The following is a 24265-nucleotide window of genomic DNA, read 5'->3' on the forward strand; positions in this document are numbered from 1 at the left end:
TGTGGTAGTTTTCCATTTGATCCGATATTATGGAAAAAAGTGGCTAAAAACCATGATGCTGGGGTTGACAAGATTGCTAAAAAGGGTGGTGACGAGAGAAGGTAGAAAGGATAAGAGCGAAAAGATTTGAGGTAATCAACGTAAAACCGTGGATTAAGACCTTTGGGTGCGGTCACACATCCCCCACTCATTAGTCCGAGTCTTGACCATTAAAGGGTGCTTAGAATCTAATAAACAAAAGTTCTAATCAAAAACTTGTAAAAGGAAAGTAGCATATGATGGCAACTTTGACGAAGAAAGGTTTGTATTAAATTAACATTAAAGTATAATGAAAAAGGCAACATCAGCAGCCTTTTGGGTTCATGGACCACCTTGGTTCACCACTGGACCAACATACTAGGCGTAATTTTCAGGAACGTATTAATCATCGGATTTGAAAGTTTCCCCAAATCTCATGGTGCCCCTTTGTAAGGTCAAATGTCAACTTATAATTAGGATTAAAAAAAAAAGAAAAAGGTTCTGCAGATTGGACCCACTGGCTCGAACTGTTGAGCCCATTGTAAATGGCTTAAAACGCAGTCCAAGTGAGTCCACAGACCCAATAATCAAAGGCAAGCTCCTCTTGCTTTCCCTTTGGACTTTCGTGGCCCCCAAAACTAAAACTGACCCATCTAAACATCAAAAGCAAGCTTTACAGAAAACAATGAAAGGTGCTACACTAGAGAATGAAGATTACTCTTAAGTAAGCGTAGGAGAGAAATGCTGCCCTGTGTTCTTTGCCTTTCAGAAGCAGCCAACTTATTTCCAACTCCATCCCCCTGCAAAGAAAATTTAAGGAGATATGCTGCTACGTTAGAATGAACAGTATCAATTTACTACTTTACTCTTTGCTCTTCCTATTCAAAGTTCTAACCCATGTGGCTTTTGATTTTGAACAATGAACCAACCGTAAACTATTAAGCACAATATTTCTTGTGAAGAGCAAGATACTTGGGTGTAATACACTTCAGATCACAACGAAAATCCAATACAAAAGCATGCGAGAAGTAATAATGCAAAGAGAGAGAATTGTCAACTAACCCTTGGTTTGTCAAACTCATCAGCGTCCAAAGTGCTGATTTCCCTCACTAGAATGGATGAAGCAGGCAAAAGCCTCCTGTTTGTGCAAATATAAAGCCAGGGTCAGATGGCAATTCCAAACACATTCATGACCAAATAATAACGTAAGGTAAGACATGTACTAGCGCCAGTGAGAAGCCACCCTACTTACCTTTTTGGCTTTTCCTTCCTTGAAGAGTTGCAGGAGGTATCAGGTCTGATTTCAGTCTCAGGCACATACGTAAGGTCTTGCTGTTGAGTATGTTTAACTTCCTTAGGTGATACCAGCAAATCCAGTAAGTCCTAAATAGCGTAGGATATGTTGTCATAGAAAAAAGAACTAATGGCCAACTTTGACATCAGAGAATGCATCTATAAAGTAAACATGGAACAGACCCCAACCTCATTTTTCTCACCAAGCTGTTGACCTGGTTCCACAGATGCACTGCTGTCATTGCCTGAAGTGCTGACTGCCAAATGTAAAAGCCTTAAATATATTAATCATATAGAATGGTGAAACAATAGACTGAAAGACAAGTAAATAAAACATCAACCAGAATTCAATCACAACATGGGCCAATCATAGTTTCAACCACAGGACAAATGGTAACAAGGGCCTTTCAAGATGTAAAATGTTTCACAATCGTAGTCCATAACATAAAAGTTGAGTTTCTAATTCAAACCTTTTACATCTGATTTAGGATCAAGATGCTCCGCAACCACATAATTTGACTCACTTGAATCCTCATGAATATTTCCAGTCCCAGGAAAGCTCTCATGTATCTAATTTAGACATCATTAATATATTTGTCAAAGCCATTGCGAATATGCATGGAATGTATATAATTGGCATCCTGATCTCAGAAATTGGTGGCACCCATACCTGAAAAATCTGACAATTTTCGTTTGAAACACAAATGCTTGGAGAACTAACGTCAGCTTCAGAACTTCTCACCTGACCATCCAGTAAAAAAAATCCATCCTATCAAAGAGAAAAGAAATGAAAGGGAAAATTTTCTTTCCATCAAAGGCAATTTCTCCAAAAAATCTACCAAAAAGAAGCCTGAGTGTCATCCCTACCATGGCCTCCGGTTCTTGCTTATCATCAATGCATTCAAGCCCACTCAAGTTTGAAGAAGTTTTGTGACTTAATATCTTCATATACAACCAAAAATAGGTTAGATGGATAAAGCACAAAAACATGGTTAAAACCTTTTCCATTAGATATTTAATGATAAGATATATAGAACGAGCCACTCTGATCATACACCTTAATCCCACATGACAAAGTATTATCATTTTCACAAGAGGCAAGGACCAAACTGTCTGAGGAATTCTATTTGAGAAAAAAGACAAAGTTGACCTTCTGAGTCAAAACTTTGGCGATGAAAGGGCTGTGAAAATGATAACATCAGAGTCGGATTATAGAAAGCAATGCCTAGTTATCCATATACCTGAGAAGACATGTCCTGCTGCTGTCTTCGAACAAGGTCGCCATTTTCTGGTGAGCAATTGCAGTTGGGAGAAAGAACTTTCACATTCCTCTGAATGTAGAATTAAGTTGTAGGTATTATAAGTAAATAATCTACTCATACTCTTTTATAGATGACAAAGAGGAGTGGACTCACGAGAAACCAGAATGATATTAAATGAACAAAAAGAAAGCAGCGAAAGTACATGGTCCTCTCCTGGAGTTGAGTCACATATTCTGAGACAGCTACTGCATTCAGAATTGATGCGATTGGAAGAATCCAAAACTGGTTTTGTCTAAACATTAAAGAAAAGTTTTCAAATATAATTATTCTCTTTGAGTTACACGGGTATTATAAGTTAATGCAAGTATGAAAAAAGTTTTATATAGATATTGTAAAACATATTCAAATATAGATAAGTTCCTACTTAAGTACATACCTCATCAAAGCTGCAAAATGTGTGTCCTTCTGAATGTACCGTGGACTCAAAATTTTCACCTACTTTAACAATGGTTGATGCCACCGAATTTTCCTTAGAGCAAGTACAGAAGGACCTCAAATTGTTGAGCTCTTTCTCCATCTCAATAGATCTTGTCTTCTCATTTCTAAGGTTTTCTTTGAGGATCTGGATTTCACTTTCTGCCACCTGATTATGACCAGAGTCTATAATTTAGTTATCAATGAAATCATGTTGAAAAAGGAAACATCAACACATCAAGCTACCCAGAACTACTACCTTCAGTTTTTCATTATGTTGCTTCAAAACACTCCATAAAGCTTTGGCAAAATTTTGCATAATCTGATGATTTCTCTCCCTCTTCATTAAGTTATCAGAGTTCAAGTTTAGAGGTGTACAGTTTTTAAATTTTGCATTGCAGATTCTCAGGTCCTCTGTGATGCAATAAGCAAACATATTAAACATTCGAAGAGGAGGCATGAGAAAGTAGATAAAGGAGCTAAGTAATGCAAATAAAAGAAGAAACTTGTAGATCGATAGAAATTAGCAAGACATATTTAACAACCTTCATCATGAAGCCGGTTTTCATCTCCAGCAATCTTTCCTTCAATCTGAAAACAAACTTAAATATGATAAATGATAAAAGGCATGCTAATAACAGTTTAGTACTGCTACAGAATAAACAACAACGAGTTGATTTATGATGTTCATCCAAAATCACACTTCCATAACATGATGCAATGGATATGAAAACCTATTATGCGAAGTGAATATGGACTATGGACAACCCCAAACCACTTAAATCTATAGAATTTTTGAATAGTTAATAGAAAATGCTCTAGAAATGTCAAGGAAAAAAGAGTGGCACAACAGGATATGATTTACAGCTTTTGCATAAATACACACGGCTGACTTTCTTGAAACTAAAGTTAGGAATGTAAAATTGTATTACACAAATTCTTAATCATAGTGGACACAGGGCCTTAAGAAGTTGCTAATACACCTTGGTTTCCTTGCTGGATCACAAGTCAAGAGAGAGGGAGAGGGGTAGAGACTAATGCAAGAAGTACACCAGAAAGGAAGAAACGGCACCCTTAAAGAGGAAAAAAAGGTACCATGGAAGCATCACGGCTGCCAAGTTTTATTCTTTTAGGCTGCTTAGCCCTAAATGTTGTTTGGAATTGCCTCTTGTTGCAGAGAAAATTGGACTGTGCCTCAATGTTAGTGAACCTAGAAGAAAGATATGTAAATACTGCATCTTATAAGTTGTACAGGTTAAATTTCAAGTGAAACTGAGGGAAAAGGAAAACAAAAAAACAGAAAGAAATATTACTTGATTTTCATGAAAGGTGAAGCTTGTCTTAGCAAGTATGACGCATCAAGATAGTCTTCTTCTCCAGGTTTTACTGTTAAAATCTGCCAACAGAATAAAACTTTCAACAACAGTTATATAGCTAATGAAAATAGAATAAGATAAAATGAAATTGAAAACTGTCTTAGAACTAAGACTACAACGAAGCAAAGAGGAAAATGAAGTACTAGAAGAACAATTAGCATAGTTAATAATATGAGCAAAGCACCTATTGACATGAAGACAACATACCAATGTCATCCTCTTCTTGCCTTCCAAATAATCTCGAAGGTACCTAGTCAGCTGTGTGAAAATAAAGTCATACTAAGTACTAACTATCACCACTAAACAGAGGCAAAAAAAGATCATGTCATCTATCAAACAGATGTAGGTTAAAAGGGAAAAGAAGACTGTATCAAATATTTGTAACACATGAAGTCATCAAGGGAAGCATTACCAAAGAATTTTGAAAGTGCTTCTGCAATGCCTTCTTGGGCTTCTTTTGGTGCTCCAACAAGGACTGAAAACAGAGGTAAAGAAAAGAAAAAGAACCAGTCACACAAATGCTGAGAGAGCAAGATAGAGAGAAATAACTTGAAAGTAAGCTAAGAATGATTGAATGAACAACATAAACTGCACTAAACATCAAGCAGATATGTAATTGAGAAAACACCGATCGAAAAGAGTCTTGAGAATGCCTTGAAGATCCAGGAAACAAGTTGAAGGCGCTTACTCTTAGGCATAAACCAAAAACCATCGATGTGTTGTTGATAAAATTGCTCTCTGCCAATCTTGTTCCCTGCAATAAAATATTTGTTTCAAAAAGCTTACAAGAAACTTTCATTAACATTGACCTTTTGTATCACTAAATCAACTCCCTCAAAATAGTTAAGTATCCAATATCAATCCAACTGCTCATGATTGAAATTTGTGCCTTTGAACTGCATGCAAAAATTAAAATGAACACACAAATACTTTTGAACTGGTGCTGACAGTGTGCCTACATGTTACTATATCACACATAGCTCATTCTTTAAAGAAGTTTCTAGCTGAAAAGGTAGTTACATTACAACCAAACCTTAAAGCAGACAAAACGGAATACCTGATTCCCAGTCCGTTTTTCTCTTTCAGCTCCAGCAAGGTCAACAATAGATAAAACAGTAGAATTTGATTGCTCATCAGTTTCTGCATCAGAACTATCAATACCTCTGCGAATGTTGATGATGCACTGTGAACGGCTGCAAGTATGCCAGCCAATAATCATATCAGTAAAAGTTGCATTTCAATCTATTCAAATTACATAATGTTAAGTAATCATATACTAAAAATGATAGTGTAATTAGTCATTCACCTTGACTGGCTGTTGGCATTTGTCATAGCTGTCGAACGTTTCAGAAGAGCACGACCTATTAACTGCTCTGCCCCCGCAACATCATGAACAAGAACCTGTTTGCATGATTAAGGAAACACCACATCCATTAATTAATTTCCATCATGAATAATATTGAATATATATTTTAAAAAAACAAACCCAACCTCTTGAAGCCCTTTTATGGCTGATTGCTGCATAGATAAATCCTGTCCATCCGAGGTTAAATCACATATCCTCTCAGCTTTGCCTCGCTCAGCACATATTTCAAAAATCGATAAGTAAAATCGCCTGCAAAGACATTATACCAACAAGAAGTGGTTAACACAATGTAAAATGTTTCATTTATTGATAAACATTTCCATTTTTAAGTTGGGAGGTCCTGAATCACCGTGAGGACTGAGAGCTACACGCTGGAGCGGGCTTGAAAATCCGTTGGAGAGCTAGAGGAACCATACCAGGCTCCCTGGCACTCCCAAAAACTGTATGAGTCTTGCCGGAGCCGGTTGACCCCAATGCCGCCAACATTCCGCTTTTACCCCTGAGGAAATCCTCAACCAACGGGTTCACCATCTTCTCGTACACTTCACTCTACAAAAAGTTTCCGAAACCAAATGTATCAGAATAGAATAAAAATTAGAAAGTAATCATATCAAAATAAAATAATTTTAGAAAGAAAATAGTATACCTGAGTCGAGTCAGCTGAAAATACGTAAGAAAAACCTTCGTAAACCTCCGATTTTATCCGTTTGGATTCTTGTAGCGGCAAAGGAGGAGATAATGTAACCGAGTGACAATCCTCGCTCACCGTTACACAACTCTCGTTATTTTTCTTCTTTGAATTTTTCTTCTCTCTCACGCTGTCTTTTTTCGATGGATTTTGAGGCCAAACGTTTTTTGTCCTCGAGCTTGGATTTTGATCTCCTACATTTTTGGTTGAGCCTTTAAGAGGCACGAGAGGACGAATTCTCAAATAGACTCTGAGGTTTTCGGCGATTGAATCTTGGGACCGTGACTGTGAGGCGGCGGTAACGGTGACTGTGGGGGGAGCATTTTGGGGAATTTCTTCGGAGAGAATGTCTTGAATCGGAAAAGAAGAAATTGGAGGTAATTTAGAGGATGACGTGGAGTGGGAGGGAAGTTGAGGGGGATTGGTTAACGGAGTAGCCCTAGCCTTCCGGTAAGGGTTTCGCCGGACGGTGACGCTGGATGGACACCGTGGAGGACTCTTCGACTCCATTGTTTCTCTTTTTTTTCCTTCCTGCTGTCACTCTGTTTCGAAACAAAAATGGCGGAAAATGTGCTTTTGAATTCGGGAAAGTCAAATGTACAAACGTGCTAGGGGCAAGTATTAATTAATTGGTAATTACCAAAAAGAACAAAAACAAAATAAAATGATTAAATGGAAATTGGTCAAACAAAACCCGTTCAGTCTCTATACTTTTTAATTTTATTCAATTTAATCTTTATATTAAAAATTAAAATAATTTAATTTTTTAATTTTAAAAATTATATCAATTTAATCTCTCCTTTTAACGACATTCAATTTTACTATTAAAAAATAACGTTAACGATGATGTTGTGTTAAGATGATGACATATTGTGCCACGTGACACTTAGTGATAACGTGGTAATACCATGTGACATTATATGATGTTGTGATAGTGCTGACATGGCATTGACATACTGACGTGGCATTGTCACGTAGCAAATCATACAAATTTTGAAAAAAAAATTCTATTACGTCATAGGGATTAAATTGAACAAAAATATATAGTACAATAATTAATTGAATAAAATTGAGATGTTGAAAGATTAAATTGAAAAAAATATTTGAAAAGTACAAATCTTTAAATAGATTATTTATATGTTTATCAATAAGCTAAATATTTAAGTGTAAAAAAATTATAGTATCAAAAAATATATAAATATTTTCTTATTTGATTATTTGATTATAAAATATGTAAATTAATTTATCTGTTTTACAAAAATTAAGTTTGAATTCTCCTTCAATAAAAAAAATTTGAAAAATTTCATACCTAAAGTCAAATTTAAATGAATAACTTGCATTACGTTAAAATAAAATAATATAAAATAACTAAATATATTGATTTAATTACAACTTTCACAATTTACAAATACACATTCTTTTGAAATTATTCAACACTTATCCAATTAACATTTTATTTAAATTTACTCAAATTAACAAAATATGTTGATTTAGTTACAACTTTCACAATTTATAAATACACATTCTTTTGCAAGTATTCAACTTTTACTCAATTTACCTTCTATTTAAATTTACGTAAAAATTCTTATAAAATGATTTTATTTAAATTCAAATACCACAATCAAATTTTGTTAAATTTAAATTTAAATTATTAATATGGATCTACAAAAAAATTATTAATAAAATAAAATGGTACAAATATTTACAATTATATTGAATTTTATCAACCATAAATACAATCTTTAATATAGAAATTTTCAACTTAAAAAATATAACTTGAAATATAAAATAAAATAAAACATAAAAATTAATAAAAATTAAAATAATAAAACTCATATTCTATGATTGTAATTAGAGGTTTGTCATATTCAAATTAAGTAAGTCAAAATGAATGATTATTTTTATAATCATCACTAACTCTATATCTCTGTTTCTCATTTTTTTAAAAGAAAAAAAAAACTAAATCAACATATTTTGTTAATTTGAGTTTAACTAAAGTTAAAAACTAAGTTAAATAAATTTTAAATTTTTATACTATTATAAATAGAAGATAAAAATTTATTTAGTCATTTTATATTATTTTATCTTAATGTAATATAAGTTATTTATCTAAATTTAACTTTAGATATGAAATTTTTTTCAATTTCTTTTTATAGAATGAGTATTCAAACTTAAGTTTTGTAAAAAATATAAATTAATTTACATATTCTATAATCAAATAATCAAGTAAGAAAATATATATTTTAACATTATAAATCTTAAATATTTAGCTTATTAATAAGTGTATCAATAATTTATTTAAAGATTTGTATTTTTAAAATATTTTTTTAATTTAGTCCCTCAACATCTCAATTGTGTTCAATTTAGTCCATGTACTATATATTTTTTTACAATTTAATCCTTTTGAATTGGTAAAATTTTTTATTGAATTTTTTTTTGATCTACCATATGGCATTGCCATGTCAGCATGCTAATGTCATGTCATCGTATAGTGCCACATGACATTACCACGTCATCACTCACGCACCACGTGGCATGCCACGTCATCAAAATGCGACACATCAATCCCGATGTTATTTTTTAACGGTAAAATTAGATGCTGATAGGATGAGAGACTAAATTGATGCAATTCTCAAATTTAAGAACCTAAATTGCTTATATTTTAAATACAGAGATTAAATTGAACAAAATTAAAAAATACAAAAGCTAGAGAGGTCTTTTGACCAATCGAAATTTCTTCTTCCCCATATTTCAGTTCAATCTCATCATAGAATGATTATTTTAATTTATTTGATCAATCTAAACTATTATTATTAGTTACTACTTAAAATATATTAATACATGTTTTTTAATAAAATTTGTTTTGTGTATATTTCTATATAATTTATTATTTAAACTTTATTTTTGTTGGTTTTTATCGTTGTTTTAGCTTTTGAAAATATTTAATTAGTTGACATTTGTGTATAATATCTTTTGTGGTGAAGATATTTTGGTGACTATATGGGTTTTAAATGTTTTATTTTTGATGAAACAAGAAAAAATTAGGTGAATTTTGATTCAAAAGTAAAATTAAATACATCAAATTAATTGAGCCTTTGGAGAGCAGTGAGCTTCCAGGCTAATTAATACTAATGCCATGTAATTCATGTACGGTTTCTTTTCACTTAATATTACTAATGATAATTGGGCTTTATAGAAAGCCCAAATTTATTCGAGTTTAATTTCAATTCTCAAATTGTGCCTGGCTAGCATACAGGACCAAAAACAATGGGCTTAAGACGAAAAAGGAAACAAGCAAGACGTGGTTTGCTTTATCTATGTCTAACACATAGTATTAAATACTATTAATGTGATTGGGTAGCACTTGTCACCTAATCAAGACTCTTTAGGGCCTTATTTTAATTTATTAAAGGTTTAAACTGGTTTTTATAACTGTAACTTATATGTTAATATGTATAGTATAGTATGGGGTTAATTGGAATTAATTTTTGGCTTTTAAATTGAAGTTTGCATTTGTTTTAAATTTTTTATATATTGTATTTTCATAAAGTTTGATAATAATTGGTTGAAAAAAAAAATTATTCTACTGATAGGTTTTTTGAGCTTTAGTTATTACGGACCTGTTGGGTCTTGGTTTTTATAGGTACAATATTTATGTTGATTTTTATGGTAAATTCGTGTTGGGTGACTTATCAATTTCTTGGTTTTTATACTGAAATTTATACTTGTTTTTGAGTTTGTATATTGATATTTTTTAAGTTTATTAAAAATTATTGAATTAAAAGAAATATTATATCGATAAAAGGTTGGTAAAAGTTAAATTATTGAATAACAATATGGGTTGATATATTTGGGACAATTTCTTAATTTTAGGTGTTGAATCAAAAGAAAAATATTATGACAGTTTAACGGTGGAGAAAACTAAGTTAAACGATGTTATGAGTTAGTGCTTGATGGTTGTTACATTTAACTGCTGGTTCCATAATAAGTTCCTTCTCATCAGTGACCTAGACCTTCATTCCTGGCATATAATGAAATCAACAATATGTATAACTCAATAAAATTTTGTGCTATAATTACAAGGGAGAAGAAAAAGAACAAAACACAGACTCGTGCATCTGAGCAAGGATATAAGCAAGCAACATCAGAACCACATAATTTGAAGCCTAATGGCCATTGTTCAGACTCATTTTCCTTACAGACCCTGACAGTCAAGTTTTATGGAAGTTGGAGTAATCTCAGTTATGCAAAACTTTATTTCAATCTGAAAATTAGTTGTTTGTCACATAGCAAATGAGAGGGTTATACATCAAAATCCAAAATCTAGTCTAAAGCAAAACCAAGACATCTAGCATGCTGCATTCTTTTCAATCTAAAGTCCTACACCTGTGAAAACGAGATTTTAAAAATGACAACGTTTCTATCATGATTATCACAATAATCTAACACCTTGAATAAGTATCTTTCCTTTTTTTTTTTTTAAGATTAAAGAGGGTCATTTCATTATATAGAACTATTACTTGCAAAAACAGACAATTATCAACTGGTGTTCCTCTCTCCAGTTAAACTGTCCTAGGATGGCTTACAAAAAAAAGCCATGACAGCAACCTATTATACTGTACACAGAACAAGAGTCCACCACCCTGCTATCAGACTTGGAACAATCAACAAGACAATTATCAACAGGTAACCTTCTTAGAACAGCAACATAAATCTGAGCAAGGCAAACAACACACTCAAAACAGTAAACCACAAAAACCACTGCAAAAGAACAAGCAAGGCTAAGAAACATGTCTTACGGCCTATTTCTTGTTCTTACTTCTCCTGGGACCGTTCAAGGAACAAAATTCCTCTTGATCTCTCATTTCTTGTCACCATGGTGTTAAGAAGTTAAGGGTAAATGCACAGTAAGTCATTGGATCTATCCACACCCGACTTGGCCAGATTATCAGCTTTGTCATTTCCTGACCTTGGAATATATGTAATCTGCCAGCCAAGAGTTTTTCCTCGAAGGGCTTTGATTTTTAGAATCAATTGCCTCAAATACCAGGGTGGGGAATCTGGATTGTCAATCCAAGTAATGGCGTTCTTGGAGTCACATTCTATGATGACGCCACCTGAAGACACTCAAGCAGAAGCAATAAAGATCAATAATGCCTCTCGAATAGCTAGAACTTCAGCTAGGTTCGCATTCCCCCACCCCGCTTTCTTGGAGAAAATCGCTTTAACAGTCCCCGTGTCATCTCCTTTGCATGCAGAAAAGAATTCAGATCAAGTGATTGTTTTATAAGAACATGCTTGACAAGCCGTATGCAGTTGAGGATATGTTTGTAGAATGTATAGAAGCATGTGTCCAAGACAGAGAAGTCAACCTTGAAAAGTTGGTGGTAGGGTACCCAGGGTAAATGTTTCGAATTCAACTGACTGAATTTTGTATTTTGGAATTTGCTCAACGATGATGGGCTTTTCTATAGTCTTGGCAGCGTTGCAGATTGCCTAGAAAACTTGGAAGTGTCAACAATCAGTAAGGAATTCAAAAAAGCAAGGCCAAACAAATATTCTATCCATAACAGGTCAAAGATCATTGCAGTTACACGTACCGTATCCAGATAAGGCCACATGTTCTTAATGATTTTGTTAATCCAGTCAACCTTCGAAGAAACAAAACAGTTACAACCTTGTTGCATAACTTAATACACTTGAGACCAAACATATGGAAATGCCTGGAAAAAGAAATAAGAAATCATTTCAGAGAATAACATACACGGTCAAAATCTGGATTTTTAACCCACAAGGGAATCTCCCGAAACAACCACTGCAAAGTTTTTGAGTCTTCCTGGACCAAAGGCCGAATTTGGGGATCCTGAACATGACATGTTAATAACCAAAAGAAACAATACAACCATCATATCAATGGTTCAAAAGGCTGGATCATAACATTGGAGACAATCTATATCGTTGTTCTGCTCAATTTAAAATGCTCAGTGAGATATGTTCCCACCATTTACAGAACAACCAAAAAAAGAACAGAGGAAGTAAGAAAGAAAGAGGAAAAGAGTTCACATGTTCAGAGAAATTTGATGTATTTTCAAAATTAAAAGTTATATTACATGATGAAAAGTTATCATTAGCGTAAAAGTTATGTCACATAAAAGTGACATAATGTGTCTATTAGATAATAAGTAGGTTTTCATGCGAATGGTTATATCTTAGGTTTTCATGCGAATGGTTATATCTTTTGAAAAATGATATACAAAAGTTATGAGACATATTGAAAAGACACCATAACTTAAAAGTTAAATGTGAAAAGTTATTATTTCAAGTTATAACTCAAAAGTTATAATTTATGAAATGAATAGTTATCTTTTCATAAGATGATTATTGAAACAATACCTTTATCCAAAAGTTATGTCTAACAAAAATGTAGAGATACTTTTTAGACAAAAATGTCTTTATAAAAAGGTTGGGTCCTTAAAGAAGAGACACTTGAAAGCCTATATAAAGGGCTTGTTGCCAACCATTTTGACACACCAAAATTCAGAGATAAAACAAGAGCAAAAAAGTCAAGAGCAAAGAAAAATGTTGTGTTTTATATGAACACTTAAGTTCTCACCAACTACAAAAGCTTTCAAATTTCTTATAATCTACTTGCTGCAAAAAGTAGGCTCTAAGGCCAAACAACTTCGCAAACCCTTGAGTGTATCAAGCGGTCTACTCTCGTTAAGTGCAAGATGAAGTTACACGTTGGTTTCATTGTATCCCTAAAACTATTCGCATTATTCCCCTTTGCATACCAAGTGGTAAGGGTGAAATAAGTCTTAAAGATAGCGTCTACTTAAAAGCTTACCTTGAAGTCAATTTTGTCTATTGTTGAATACCGCATAAACCCCTTGGCATCAACAAGAAATTTCTCAACACCATTCAATTTTGTTTACTTCAGTGGTGCATTATACAACAGTCATAATTTAGAAATATTTATACTAGTAGATTGGAATTTTGAACCAAGAAGTCTTATTCACATGGAAAAGATTTCTTCGTAGTATTTCCATATGATAGCTTCTATGTGACAATTTTGTTGGCCATGGATTATCTCTAGTTTCTTCCTTTCTCTGTCTAGTTCAATCTCAAGATCCCTAGAAAATTCATTAGAGCAGGGAAAGGGGGTAGTTAATTGCATCAAGTACATTGATGCAAATTGTATTGACCAAATTAAGCCTTTTCACGAAATTTGCAGACCTTTATGAGTAAGTCCATCTATACTAATAATGTTCTGTCATAATACCTTTAAATCTTTTTTAGTGCAAGTACCAAACTTCACAGATAGTTAAAGAAAGTATTAGGTTTCTTGATGAATGTCAAGTTGCTATTCAACAATTTGGTTAAAGGAATTCAAAGAGTATTAAAATGTAGTGCCTCAACTGGTTGTGTACCACAGATAGTCACTAGTATCTCTAGTAACATTCATCTACTTCAAGAGTCCGAGAGTAGTGATTCTTGAACTTTCCCTTAGAGAAGAAATGTCTTCATCATAAGTCTCCCAAAAGAACATGATGGAGTTCGTTGGCAACATTTGGATATGTGAAGTTTTAGCTCTAAACTTGATGCATATAGAACAATTATATAAGTATTAAAAAGGATTATTATTGAACATATTCAGCTTATTGTTAGATTTTTGTTCTTGGATTTTCTCACAAATTGTCATACCGAAGTATGCCATTACAAAAACAAAATTTTCACACAATTATAGTACAAAATAAATGAACAAGAAATAAGAAACCTAAACAGTACCAGCTCTAAGGTTCTATTAAAAAACATTCATAACCAGTAACATTCATTTCCAATTATAAGGTTTTATTAAAAAAATTCATATCTAGTAACTCTGACGTAGCTCTAAGGTTGTATTAAAAAACATTCATATCCAGTAACTCTGATGTGAACCAGTATATAATATGAACAAATGAAATTTAAAAAAAAAAAGCTTGTGCTCTATCACATTATTTGTTACTATCTTTTGTTCAGATCTAGAAAATTGAAATGTTTTTACAACTGCACAGTTTTCAAACCACCTCTTCGACAGAGACAGCATCCGAATCATTTTCAACCTCTGTAGTTGGAATAACATCGGTAACGACTTGAAGCTCTGCACTAGCAGCATGTTGCAATGGTAACAATCTGAAGCTCAGCTCTGATGGTATTTTCGATCTCCACAAGGCCAAATATTTCGTTCAAAATCAAATCAATCTCGATTAAGGATATCTAGTCTGTGTATATTTGTGTAGATGCCCAATTCTGGTTAATTATTATTTTTAAAGTACTGTTTACAAGAAAATTACATTATGATGTTCCAAGCGTAAAAGAGCTCAGGGCATTTTGAGTGTCAAAGTGCTTGGGGTGTTCCAAGTTGGAAGTGCCTAGGGTGTTTTAAGCGTGTAAGTGCCTAGGAGTATTTCAAGTACAAAAACGTCTAAAGGTGTTCCAAGCATGGAAGTGCCTAGGGGCGTTCCAAGCACAAGAGTGCATAGGAACATTCCAAGCATAGAAGCGCTCAGGGGCGTTTCAAACATAGAAGCGCAGGGGCGTTTCAAGCATAGAAAAGCCCAAGGAGCGTTACAAGTATAGAAACACCGAGGAACAAGCATGTAATAGCTATTTATACAAGAAAGTGAAAGTAACTTTGAACAAATGGCAGGGTTCATAAGTTACCTTCACATTTGGAATATTCTAGAGAGGTTAATTTGGTTGCTCAGATATAGAAATAGTTAAAAGGACTTTCTCTTAACCTTTCCTTGAAGTACATGTATTTTATCCATTTTTCTTTATTTCTTAAGAATACACGTGACGCACTATCAAATGTCACTATTCTATTACCCAAAGCTTATGCCCTCTGCTCAACCACATGGCCATTTTCTTAATATTTTATAAACTGTTCTTTAATTGCTCTTCCATGATGAGTATATTCTCCAATGATTGAACGTGTTCTCCCAACTACTTCTAAGAAGGTGTTCTTAATTAATATAAATATGAGAGCCTTGAAGGTTGAAATGTTGGAAGGTAATGGGAAATCATTAAAAACCCAACAGAGATTTTACTAAAAAGCTTTCTTATACTACTCCAAGCATTCTTTCCATTCAGGCTTTCTCATTTGCCGTTATCCACCGCTTCTTCTACATTTTCTCATCCCTCACCACATGCCATCCAAAGTACTTATGCTTGAAGGACTGCTCTAGTCTTCCTCTCTGCTGCCTCTAATGCATCTCGATTCACTCATTGCAACACGTCCTCTCTCCCTAACCAAAAGAATCCCTCTACAATCTGTAATAAAGCCACAACAACAAAAAAAGACAAAGTAACTACGAAAATCTTATAAGCTGTAGAAGAAATGGCTATTTGTATCATCTCGGATGCATTGAATAAGAAAAGCAGAGCGACTTGAAAACGTGTCATTGTTAAGAAACAGGTTTTTAAGAGAGCCTTTATCATTCCAGTTATCGTAAACGAGGCACTGACATAATCAATAGTATCATAATCCTTGCTAAGGACTATCAGAAATGCATTCATCATTATAAAATTTTGCATTGATCAGAGTGATGAAGAAGGTGAAGGTTTTCAAAATAACAGCAAAGAGAGGAAGAGCGTTGGGTTTGAGGCAGGAGATTTGGGAGGGCAGGAGGCATTTTGTGTTTCTTTGGCAAAAATAAAATCTAACAAATCAACAGTGCATTTTATACTACTACAGTACCCTGGGTATGAAAACAAAATAATTATCATTGCCAAGTTGGATTATTTTATAAAACAAAATAAAATCAACAGGCAATCTTTGTCCTACGTGTCTGCCACGTCAGATTTTGTTGCCTTAGACATGTTGCACACCGCCTGATGGGAAAATCTACGATCGTTAGCTACCGATGTCAAACCTAGGCCAGTTTTGAGCCTTCGATGATGGCTTCCTTTTTATTGTTCTCCCTGAGACGGTTTAAGTGTACTTCAGTGCTTTTAATAAATGGAGTAACTGAAACTAAGTTATACATCATCCCACGACCGTAATCGCAATTCTTGTGGATGGCCTCCACGTGGCATCTACATTTCTCTTCTATCACTTGAGAGTGATTTATTAAAGTCAACATTTGATGGATTCCATTTAAAAGTAAAATAATCGAAATTAATTTAATCAATTTTTTACATATTAATAATATTCCATTATTAGTTTAATTTTTATTAACACAAATATCAATTTTTTTATTGATTTAATTGCAATTCTTTTACATAAAAAAATCAATTAAAATCACAACAAAATAAATTAAATCGAATTCCATCAATTTCGTTTATTCAGTCATCCCTGTATCTCTTAGAAAAGAACAAAATTTTATTACTACTCGATTTTTTTTAGCATACTCTATATCAGATTTTTGCTTTTAAAGTAATAGTAAAATGTTTGAATGACACGCGAGGGGGAACCAAGCGGTTAAAAAATGAAAAAAAAAATAAAGACTTGAATTTAAAAAAAAAAAGCTTGACAGTCACGAGGTGTAGGACCAGAAGAGAATGGGGCTCGGCGAGGCATTGTGAAGAAGACGGGAGATTATCTGTTGGGGTTGGCATTGAGGATGCAATGAATGACTACCGATTCGAATTCCATTCTCAAAATTCAGTGCCAATCTAAGCAATTCGTTAACAAAAGCGTAGAGTATGGAGACATCTGAGAGGTTATATCATTGATTAACTATACTGAAGCAGAAAATATTATTCCAAGTGAAAACCCGTTTGGATGTCTATGCTACATTAATCCTGCTCACTCAGTATTAAAAAGTGAAAAGAAAAAACGAAACCCTCTCAGACTGTAACAACAATATTGGAAAACAACGCTCACTTGCCTAGAAAACAAGCTATGAACTGCTTGAAACAAATTTCTGAAAGAAAATGTATAAGGAAAGGTTTTAATATCTATATAGTCAGCACAAGCTCAGCGCACTTGATAACGTTTTTGAAGATCTTCTATGTTCCTGCAAAGCATGTCTTCTCTAAAAACTGCCTACATAATCGGAAAACAACAATAACATCAAATTTCTCATCAGTTAGCATTATCAAATCTGAAATATTGATTTAAACAAGAAAAAACCTGTTGCTCCTTTCTGCTTAAGGTTTGCCGTAATTCGTCAAGTGTCTGTACTAGCATGGCTTCACGTTCTTCAGCCTGTCCTAAACAACTCTCCAATACAGTTCTGGCTTCATTGTTGGCACACTCCTCTGCTAGTGCTTCTGCCTCCTTCGCTGCATTTAGGGCATTTGTATAGAATTCTTTTTGAGCTGCAAGCTCTGCTTAGTGTTTTTCATTTGTTTCTTGCAGCAAATTCTCTGTAGCTATCTTGTCCTTCTTGATGCTTTCTACTTTGTTCTCTTTGACCTAAAAGCACGAACAAGGGGCATGCATGATCAACAAGTGGAAAGAAAAGTTTAATTTGTAACAGGAATTATTTGTTAATGACAGAAATCCTTTTATGCAGTTCAAGGTATTCTTTGACAAAAAAAAAAAAAGGTCTTACGGAATTGAGTACAAATTGTTTACATCAGTTTCAAAAAAATGAAGAAAGCAATAATGAACATTAAAAATAACAAGCAGTGTTTCTTATTCTTTTTTTAAGTTTTGTTAGGTGAATAAACAGCACCAATGGTATGGGAATCCAAGTGTAAGGCACACTTTACAGAACAAAAGATTTAATAGATTAACAGCATCTGGTAGTTCTATTGAACGAAAAAATACCAAGTATGAAATCAAGCATCGTAATGAACAAAGTGTGAATACAGAAATACCAAACAAAATATCCATAACAAGCAGTGTTTCACAACCATATTGAATAAAACTTCAACTATTATTAATCAAAATTCATTTGTTATTTTATATCATATAGTATTAACATGATATATTTACATACTACATAATGATATGGTCAAAAAAGATTTTTTCTTTTTTCGTCAACATCATATGATATAAAAATGATAAGTATCATTTTAATTAATAATAGTTAATTAATTGTTAAACATTAAAACTTATTTGATAAAAACTAAAAATATAAAAATTTGATTTAATAAAAAATAAAATTTTTTAAATAATTCATAAATTTTTTAAAATATTATATTTTAAATTTTTTAGTGTAAATCAGTTTTTTCGACTGTTATATTTCATAATTAAACCCATTAAACTATTTCGAATGCTTACTTTTGATTTTGAGAGTCAAATTATAAAATGGGTCAAGGGCCAGTATTATGATGGGATGTTTTTGGGTCTTCTGTTTCTAATGGGTTTAGAGCCCAATATCCAACACCAGATCTCAAGAGGAGGCTGCACAAGGGCCATCTTGCTGCTTCTTATTTTCATGGAGCTCACCTTCAATTAGAACTAATATTTAAGAGTATAAATTAGATTATTATTTAAGAGCATTCTATCTAAAATGTTATATGCAATTGAGAAATAACTATCCTAGTTTACCTCTTAACAACAAATAAGAAAAGTGGTTATTCACATCATAAAAAAGAAATAATTGGTATTGTTTCAAGGTCTTTTGGTGCTAGGTTTGTAGGAGTAAATGGTAGAATCCATCTAAAAATATGTTAGATTCATTTCAAATTGAATGTCTAGTGCATAAATTGATAAGAAATTAGTTTCTATTTAATTTAATTAAAATCATTTCTAACTTATAGGTTTGTGTAAAGTCTAATCAATTGCACATATATAAAATTAAAGGTATAATCAATTGAATATGATTTTTTTTTTTAAAAAAATGGGGGAACAATGGGAATGATTAATTTTTTAACTGTTTTCTATAATATAAACATGAATAACCTTAAGGACATTTAAGTTGAGTTCAATCATATGGCAACAAAGCAATTTTTTGCATTCCTTGGAGATTTACTAGTGAATTAATATATAGTAGTTAGTAGAAATAGTCATGAAAATGCAAAAGGAGAAGACAAAAAAAAAAGGCAAATAGCATCAAATATACAACTTTTCAATTACTTCCACACGCTAATTTATCAAACAAAAACAGAAAGCAGCATTTTACATTGAAAAAAAAAAAGAAAAATAAGAGTAACACAACACACAATTTCTTCCATTATGGAAGGTTAGGGTGACCCTTTTTCTAATACCCAAGACCCTTGGTTAGAAAAATATTCCAGTTTCTATGTTTTTTATTTACTGCAGAAAGCATTGGCAATGGAGAGCATTTCTAAAAGTTGAGGAGGCTTGGAGCAGACTGTGGAGGATTGGTGAGCATGTGAACAACTTCTCTCATGGTGGGCCTGGCAGAGCTCTCATCCTCGACGCACAGCATAGCTACCTTGAACAGATAGATGACACCTGTCAGTGGGTACTCGCTTAGTCTGGGGTCCACGACCGCCAACACTGAAGCAGGATCGGACGGCTGAGGGAGTTCCGATGTGGTCTTCCTGACCCACCTCACTATGTCCACCCCGTCTCCGAATTCCCCCACGGGTTTTCTCCCTGCTATCAGCTCCAGCAGCACTACACCGAAACTGTACACATCGCTTTTCTCATCGACCTTCAGCGTGTAGGCGTACTCTGCTTGTACATCACAGCAACCAGAGAGAATTTAATTGAGACCAAAACCTTTGAATTTAGACTACATTTCCTCACTAAGTTTGAATATGCATGCCTGATCAGGCATCAGGAGGGCCCGAACAAAATTTGTACCACTACCTACGATTATCAGAAAGCCCATGATCACTAGCATGCAAAACTATACTAGATTATAATCTATGCAGGACCTGCTAGTTTAGCCCATATATCCATGTCCCCAGGCCCCAAGGCCCAAACTTCCAACAGATGGTACACTGTTTTCGACCTTTTTTAATCCTCAAGTAATCGACAATCGCCAATGAATTCTAGGATTCCAAGTTCCGAAATTTCAACCAGGAACATGTGACGCGAAATAACGATAGGTCAATTCACACTTCAAAGTCACGTTTTTACTGAATGTGTAATTATGGGAGTATGAAATTTATCATCATGACACCCAAATAAGGAAGAAAAAAAAAAAAGTCTGGGTCACGAACCTGGCGCGATGTAGCCGTAGGAACCAGCAATGGAGGACATGCACTCGGATGCACCGGCATCCTGCAAGAACTTAGCCAGCCCGAAATCAGCGACATGAGATTCATAATCTTCATCAAGCAATATGTTATTCGACTTCACATCCCTGTGTATAATCAGTGGCGAGCAATCATGGTGAAGGTAACACAGTCCCTTGGCAGCCTCCACGGCAATCCTATACCGCCTCTCCCACTGCAAATGTGCACCCTTTGACCCATGCAACATCTCTCCCAAGCTCCCGTTAGGCATATACTCGTACAACAACAGATTCGTGTCCTTATTCGACACGTAACCCAACAGTCTCACAATGTTCCGGTGCCTGATTCGACCCAGAGTTTGAATCTCCGCCGAGAACCCATGATCACTCCTTCCAGTTCCACGACCCACCAATCTTTTAATCGCCACGTCAAGGCCATCCGGCATGGAACCGCGGTAGACAATCCCAGCGCCTCCTTTCCCTATAATGTTCTCTTCCTTCAAGCACTCCAGCACGTCCTCAGCTTTGAAATCTAGCCTTTGGAAAGCAGTGAGCTTCCAGGCTCGTGATTTTTGAAGCCTCCTCTTTCTCATTCTGTAAACCGTGACAACTATCAATGACAAAGCAGTGATCGACGTGATGATTGTGATTATGAGCTTTGAAGCAGTGAAAGACGCTGCCTGGCCATGACCTGACCCTTTAGCTTGGTTCATCAGAGCTGGACAAGTAACGTGGCGCGGGGGACAGAGGTTGGGGTTTCCAGTAAACGAAGTGTCGTTAAAGACTGAAAATTGGCCACCACTGGGGATTCTGCCGACGAAGTTATTATACGAGAGATCAAGAGTTGTGAGACTTATCATGTATCGGATTTCACCAGGGATTTCACCAGTTAGCTGGTTTCTTGAAAAATTGAGGATGCTTAAATCTTTCAACTTTTCAATTCCTTTAGGAATTTCACCAGTGAGACTGTTCTGACTGAAATCAATTGAAGTAAGTGAAGTACACCGAGAAATCGAAGGAGGGATTTCACCAGTAATACTGTTGTCACTGATGTTTATCTTTGAAAGTAACTTGATATTGAAGATTTCCTCAGGAATTTCACCCGAAAATTTGTTCATTTCTAGAGACAAGACCTGCAAATTACGCAAATTGCTGATTGCTGGAGGGATTTTACCAGTGATCCAATTGTTTGAAACTTTTAACTGGCCAAGCGAAGCACCTGACATCTGGGTTGGGAGTTCACCAGAGAAGAAATTGTCGTTCAACTCGACAATACTCAGCAAGGGCAAGTTGAAAATTCCAGCTGGAATTGTTCCATTGAGAAGGTTTTTCATGATACGAATCTTGGTAAGAGACGTGCAGTTACCGAGTTCTCGAGGGAGTGGACCAAAGAAGAAATTATCCATCAGAATCAACGTCTCCAACCTCCCTCCCTCACACAAATGCCTTGGAATCAATCCAGTGAGGTGATTCGAAGTAACGTCAAGCTTGAAAAGCTTCCCGTTACGGCCAAGATTCTCTGGTAACTCACGCGTGAAGTTGTTTCCCCACACTTGAAGCACTTCGAGATGAGGAAAATCACCAACGAAAGACGGGATTGGACCGTAGAGATTATTTTTGAACAAATGTATGAGTGTAATATTCTGCAAGGCAGAGAAACTCTCTGGTATCTCCCCTGTTAGTTCATTTATTGAAAGATCAAGCGATTTCAAGCTGATTAAACCAGAGAGTTCGGATGGAATACGTCCTGTAAGGCGGTTCAGTTGAAGGAATAATGTGTGCAAGTGCTTCAAATTGCTCAAACTCACAGGAATCTCACCGGTTAGGTTGCAGCTTGCCATGTCGAGAACTTGGAGTTGACTCAATGTTCCGAACTCAGGTGGAATTTCTCCAACATAGGCGTTGAAATATCCAATGTACATTTCTTTCAGGTTTTTCAAACGAGCCAAAAACGCAGGACTTTTCCCTGTTAAACCGATGCCGTTTAGACCCAAGTACTCCAAGCTCTGGATGTCAGAGTACTTCTCTGGTATCTCTCCGGTGAAAAAGTTGCCTCCCAAACATAGATGCTTTATATTCGTCAGGTTCGCGACCTCAATGGGAAGAAGACCCGTAAAATTATTGTTATAAGCATCAAGAATCTCAAGCTCAGTCATACCTGTAAGGATTTCTCCAGGGAAACTGCCTTTGAAAACATTGTTGGAGATGTTGAATAACTTGAGAGAAGTCAAATTCCCCATCTCCACCGGAATCTTCCCTGTAAGATTAGCGGCAGCAATAGTGAGGTTGACGAGCTTGTTCAGAAGCCCTATCTCCGGTGGTATGGTGCCAGAGAGAGGAGCAAACGACGCATTCAGAGAAACAACATGGAATTCCTCATCGCATTGAACACCAGAGAAATGACAATGCGCAGAGGGAGACGAGGAGAATTCCCAGTCCTCTAGTCCCGAACCTTTCGGTCCAATCATGGAAGACTTGAGCTTCAACAGAACTTCAAGATCACTGTAACCATTGCTGCTGGCAGAGAATAGCAGAAGAATCAGGGAAATATCGAGCAGAAGATGACTGCAAACGCTTCTCATCTCTCAGTTTTGTTCCACTGTTCCTCTCTTTGCTCACAGAGAGAGAAGAAATGAGTATATCCCTATAGCGTTAATTCTATGCAGCTCAATCCTCACAAGCTACGTTAAGTAGAGTTGTGCAGTGCCTTGTAAAGAGAATCGTAGTCCATAAAAGTATCAAATTTGAATATCAAAATAAACAAATACAAAAGCTGAAAAGTCAGAGAGAGAAAGAAACAAAAAAAAAAGAAAAAGAGAGTATGGATTTCATGAAACCCCCACACCCTGCAATTTTGTATGGCCGCTGGTTCCACCGTACATTCCAAGATCAGACAATGGTAGAACACGGCGACTTAACGTTGATTTTTGCTCTTTCTCAAGCTCGTTAGCCCTTCTGTGAGTCAACAATGAGGTCCCCCATTGGAAGACAGGAACGTTAAATTTTTTACAGAGTTAAACGATTTGATCATACTATCATCGTGGGTCTTACAGAGAACTGTGAAATGTTGAAAGTATTCATCTGATAAATGGTTTTTGACGGCGTGATGTGGCGGTTTGAATGACACGCCCCCAGTGTAATGCAGCTGTCTTCTGAGTTGCTGTCAGGGGCAAAGGCTTCCCAGTTTTTTTTTTTCACTTTTCTTATTATCAGTGGGAAAAACAACCAAAATACACAAGTTTGAGGCTCAGAGTGGCCTTGATCTGTGTCGTTTCCTTGGCTAAAATCATCAGGCCAGCGTCGTTTTATCCGTACGTCACTTCACTTGGGTAAAAATCAGTATGCCCCTTTCAGCTTTTGGGATCATCAAATATCAACGTGGATCCTGTCCTTTTGGGAGAAATCAGGAACACTGGGGATGGGCTTTGGGGGTATTGCTGGGCCCAGCTTAAAGGCTGTCTCTGTCCTTTCCCGAAGAAAGACCTTTTTTCCCCTCTGACTCCCGGAGTTTGGCTGTGAGCTAAAAAGTCCACTCTTTTTGTTCTTTTCTCCCATCTGGACCGTCCAGTCGTGGGACCATAGTCAAATGCCTTACACAACCCTCTCGTCTTGCTTGCCTGCTTTTTTTTCCTTCATTCCCCTCTTCCTTATCCAATGGTTCATGGTCCAACTGAAGTATGGTGCACCCTCTGCTTCCAATAATA

General features: G+C 35.2%; 2 protein-coding genes and 1 long non-coding RNA gene across 5 annotated transcripts; all 3 read right to left on the minus strand.

Moving 5' to 3' along the window:
- Window positions 287-7040, minus strand: LOC18591575 (kinesin-like protein KIN-6). Of its 3 annotated transcripts, none has more exons than XM_018125404.1 (22): window positions 6436-7040; window positions 6139-6338; window positions 5915-6038; window positions 5730-5824; window positions 5481-5616; window positions 5112-5177; window positions 4836-4898; window positions 4631-4681; window positions 4361-4443; window positions 4143-4257; window positions 3593-3638; window positions 3307-3461; window positions 3010-3216; window positions 2776-2865; window positions 2553-2642; window positions 2179-2253; window positions 1982-2053; window positions 1782-1881; window positions 1501-1568; window positions 1271-1371; window positions 1081-1156; window positions 287-818 (listed from the first exon to the last, which is right to left on the minus strand). In XM_018125404.1, the coding sequence occupies exons 1-22, from the start codon at window positions 6985-6987 to the stop codon at window positions 714-716; spliced, it is 2670 nt and encodes an 889-aa protein (XP_017980893.1). In that variant the 5' UTR covers window positions 6988-7040; the 3' UTR covers window positions 287-713. The 3 variants fall into 3 exon arrangements, with proteins under 3 accessions (XP_017980893.1, XP_007017837.2, XP_017980895.1); XM_007017775.2 differs by having other exon boundaries at window positions 1271-1401; XM_018125406.1 differs by lacking the exon at window positions 2776-2865 and having other exon boundaries at window positions 1271-1401.
- LOC18591577 lies at window positions 17184-17891 on the minus strand. Its single transcript, XR_001929034.1, has 2 exons — window positions 17594-17891; window positions 17184-17506 (listed from the first exon to the last, which is right to left on the minus strand). It is a non-coding gene; the product is annotated as an uncharacterized LOC18591577 (long non-coding RNA).
- LOC18591578 (receptor protein kinase CLAVATA1) lies at window positions 19446-23751 on the minus strand. Its single transcript, XM_018126372.1, has 2 exons — window positions 20548-23751; window positions 19446-20053 (listed from the first exon to the last, which is right to left on the minus strand). Exons 1-2 carry the CDS (start codon window positions 23141-23143, stop codon window positions 19701-19703), a joined length of 2949 nt encoding a protein of 982 aa, XP_017981861.1. The 5' UTR covers window positions 23144-23751; the 3' UTR covers window positions 19446-19700.

Source organism: Theobroma cacao, chromosome 8 (assembly GCF_000208745.1).
Source record: "Theobroma cacao cultivar B97-61/B2 chromosome 8, Criollo_cocoa_genome_V2, whole genome shotgun sequence".
Lineage (NCBI taxonomy): Eukaryota > Viridiplantae > Streptophyta > Magnoliopsida > Malvales > Malvaceae > Theobroma > Theobroma cacao.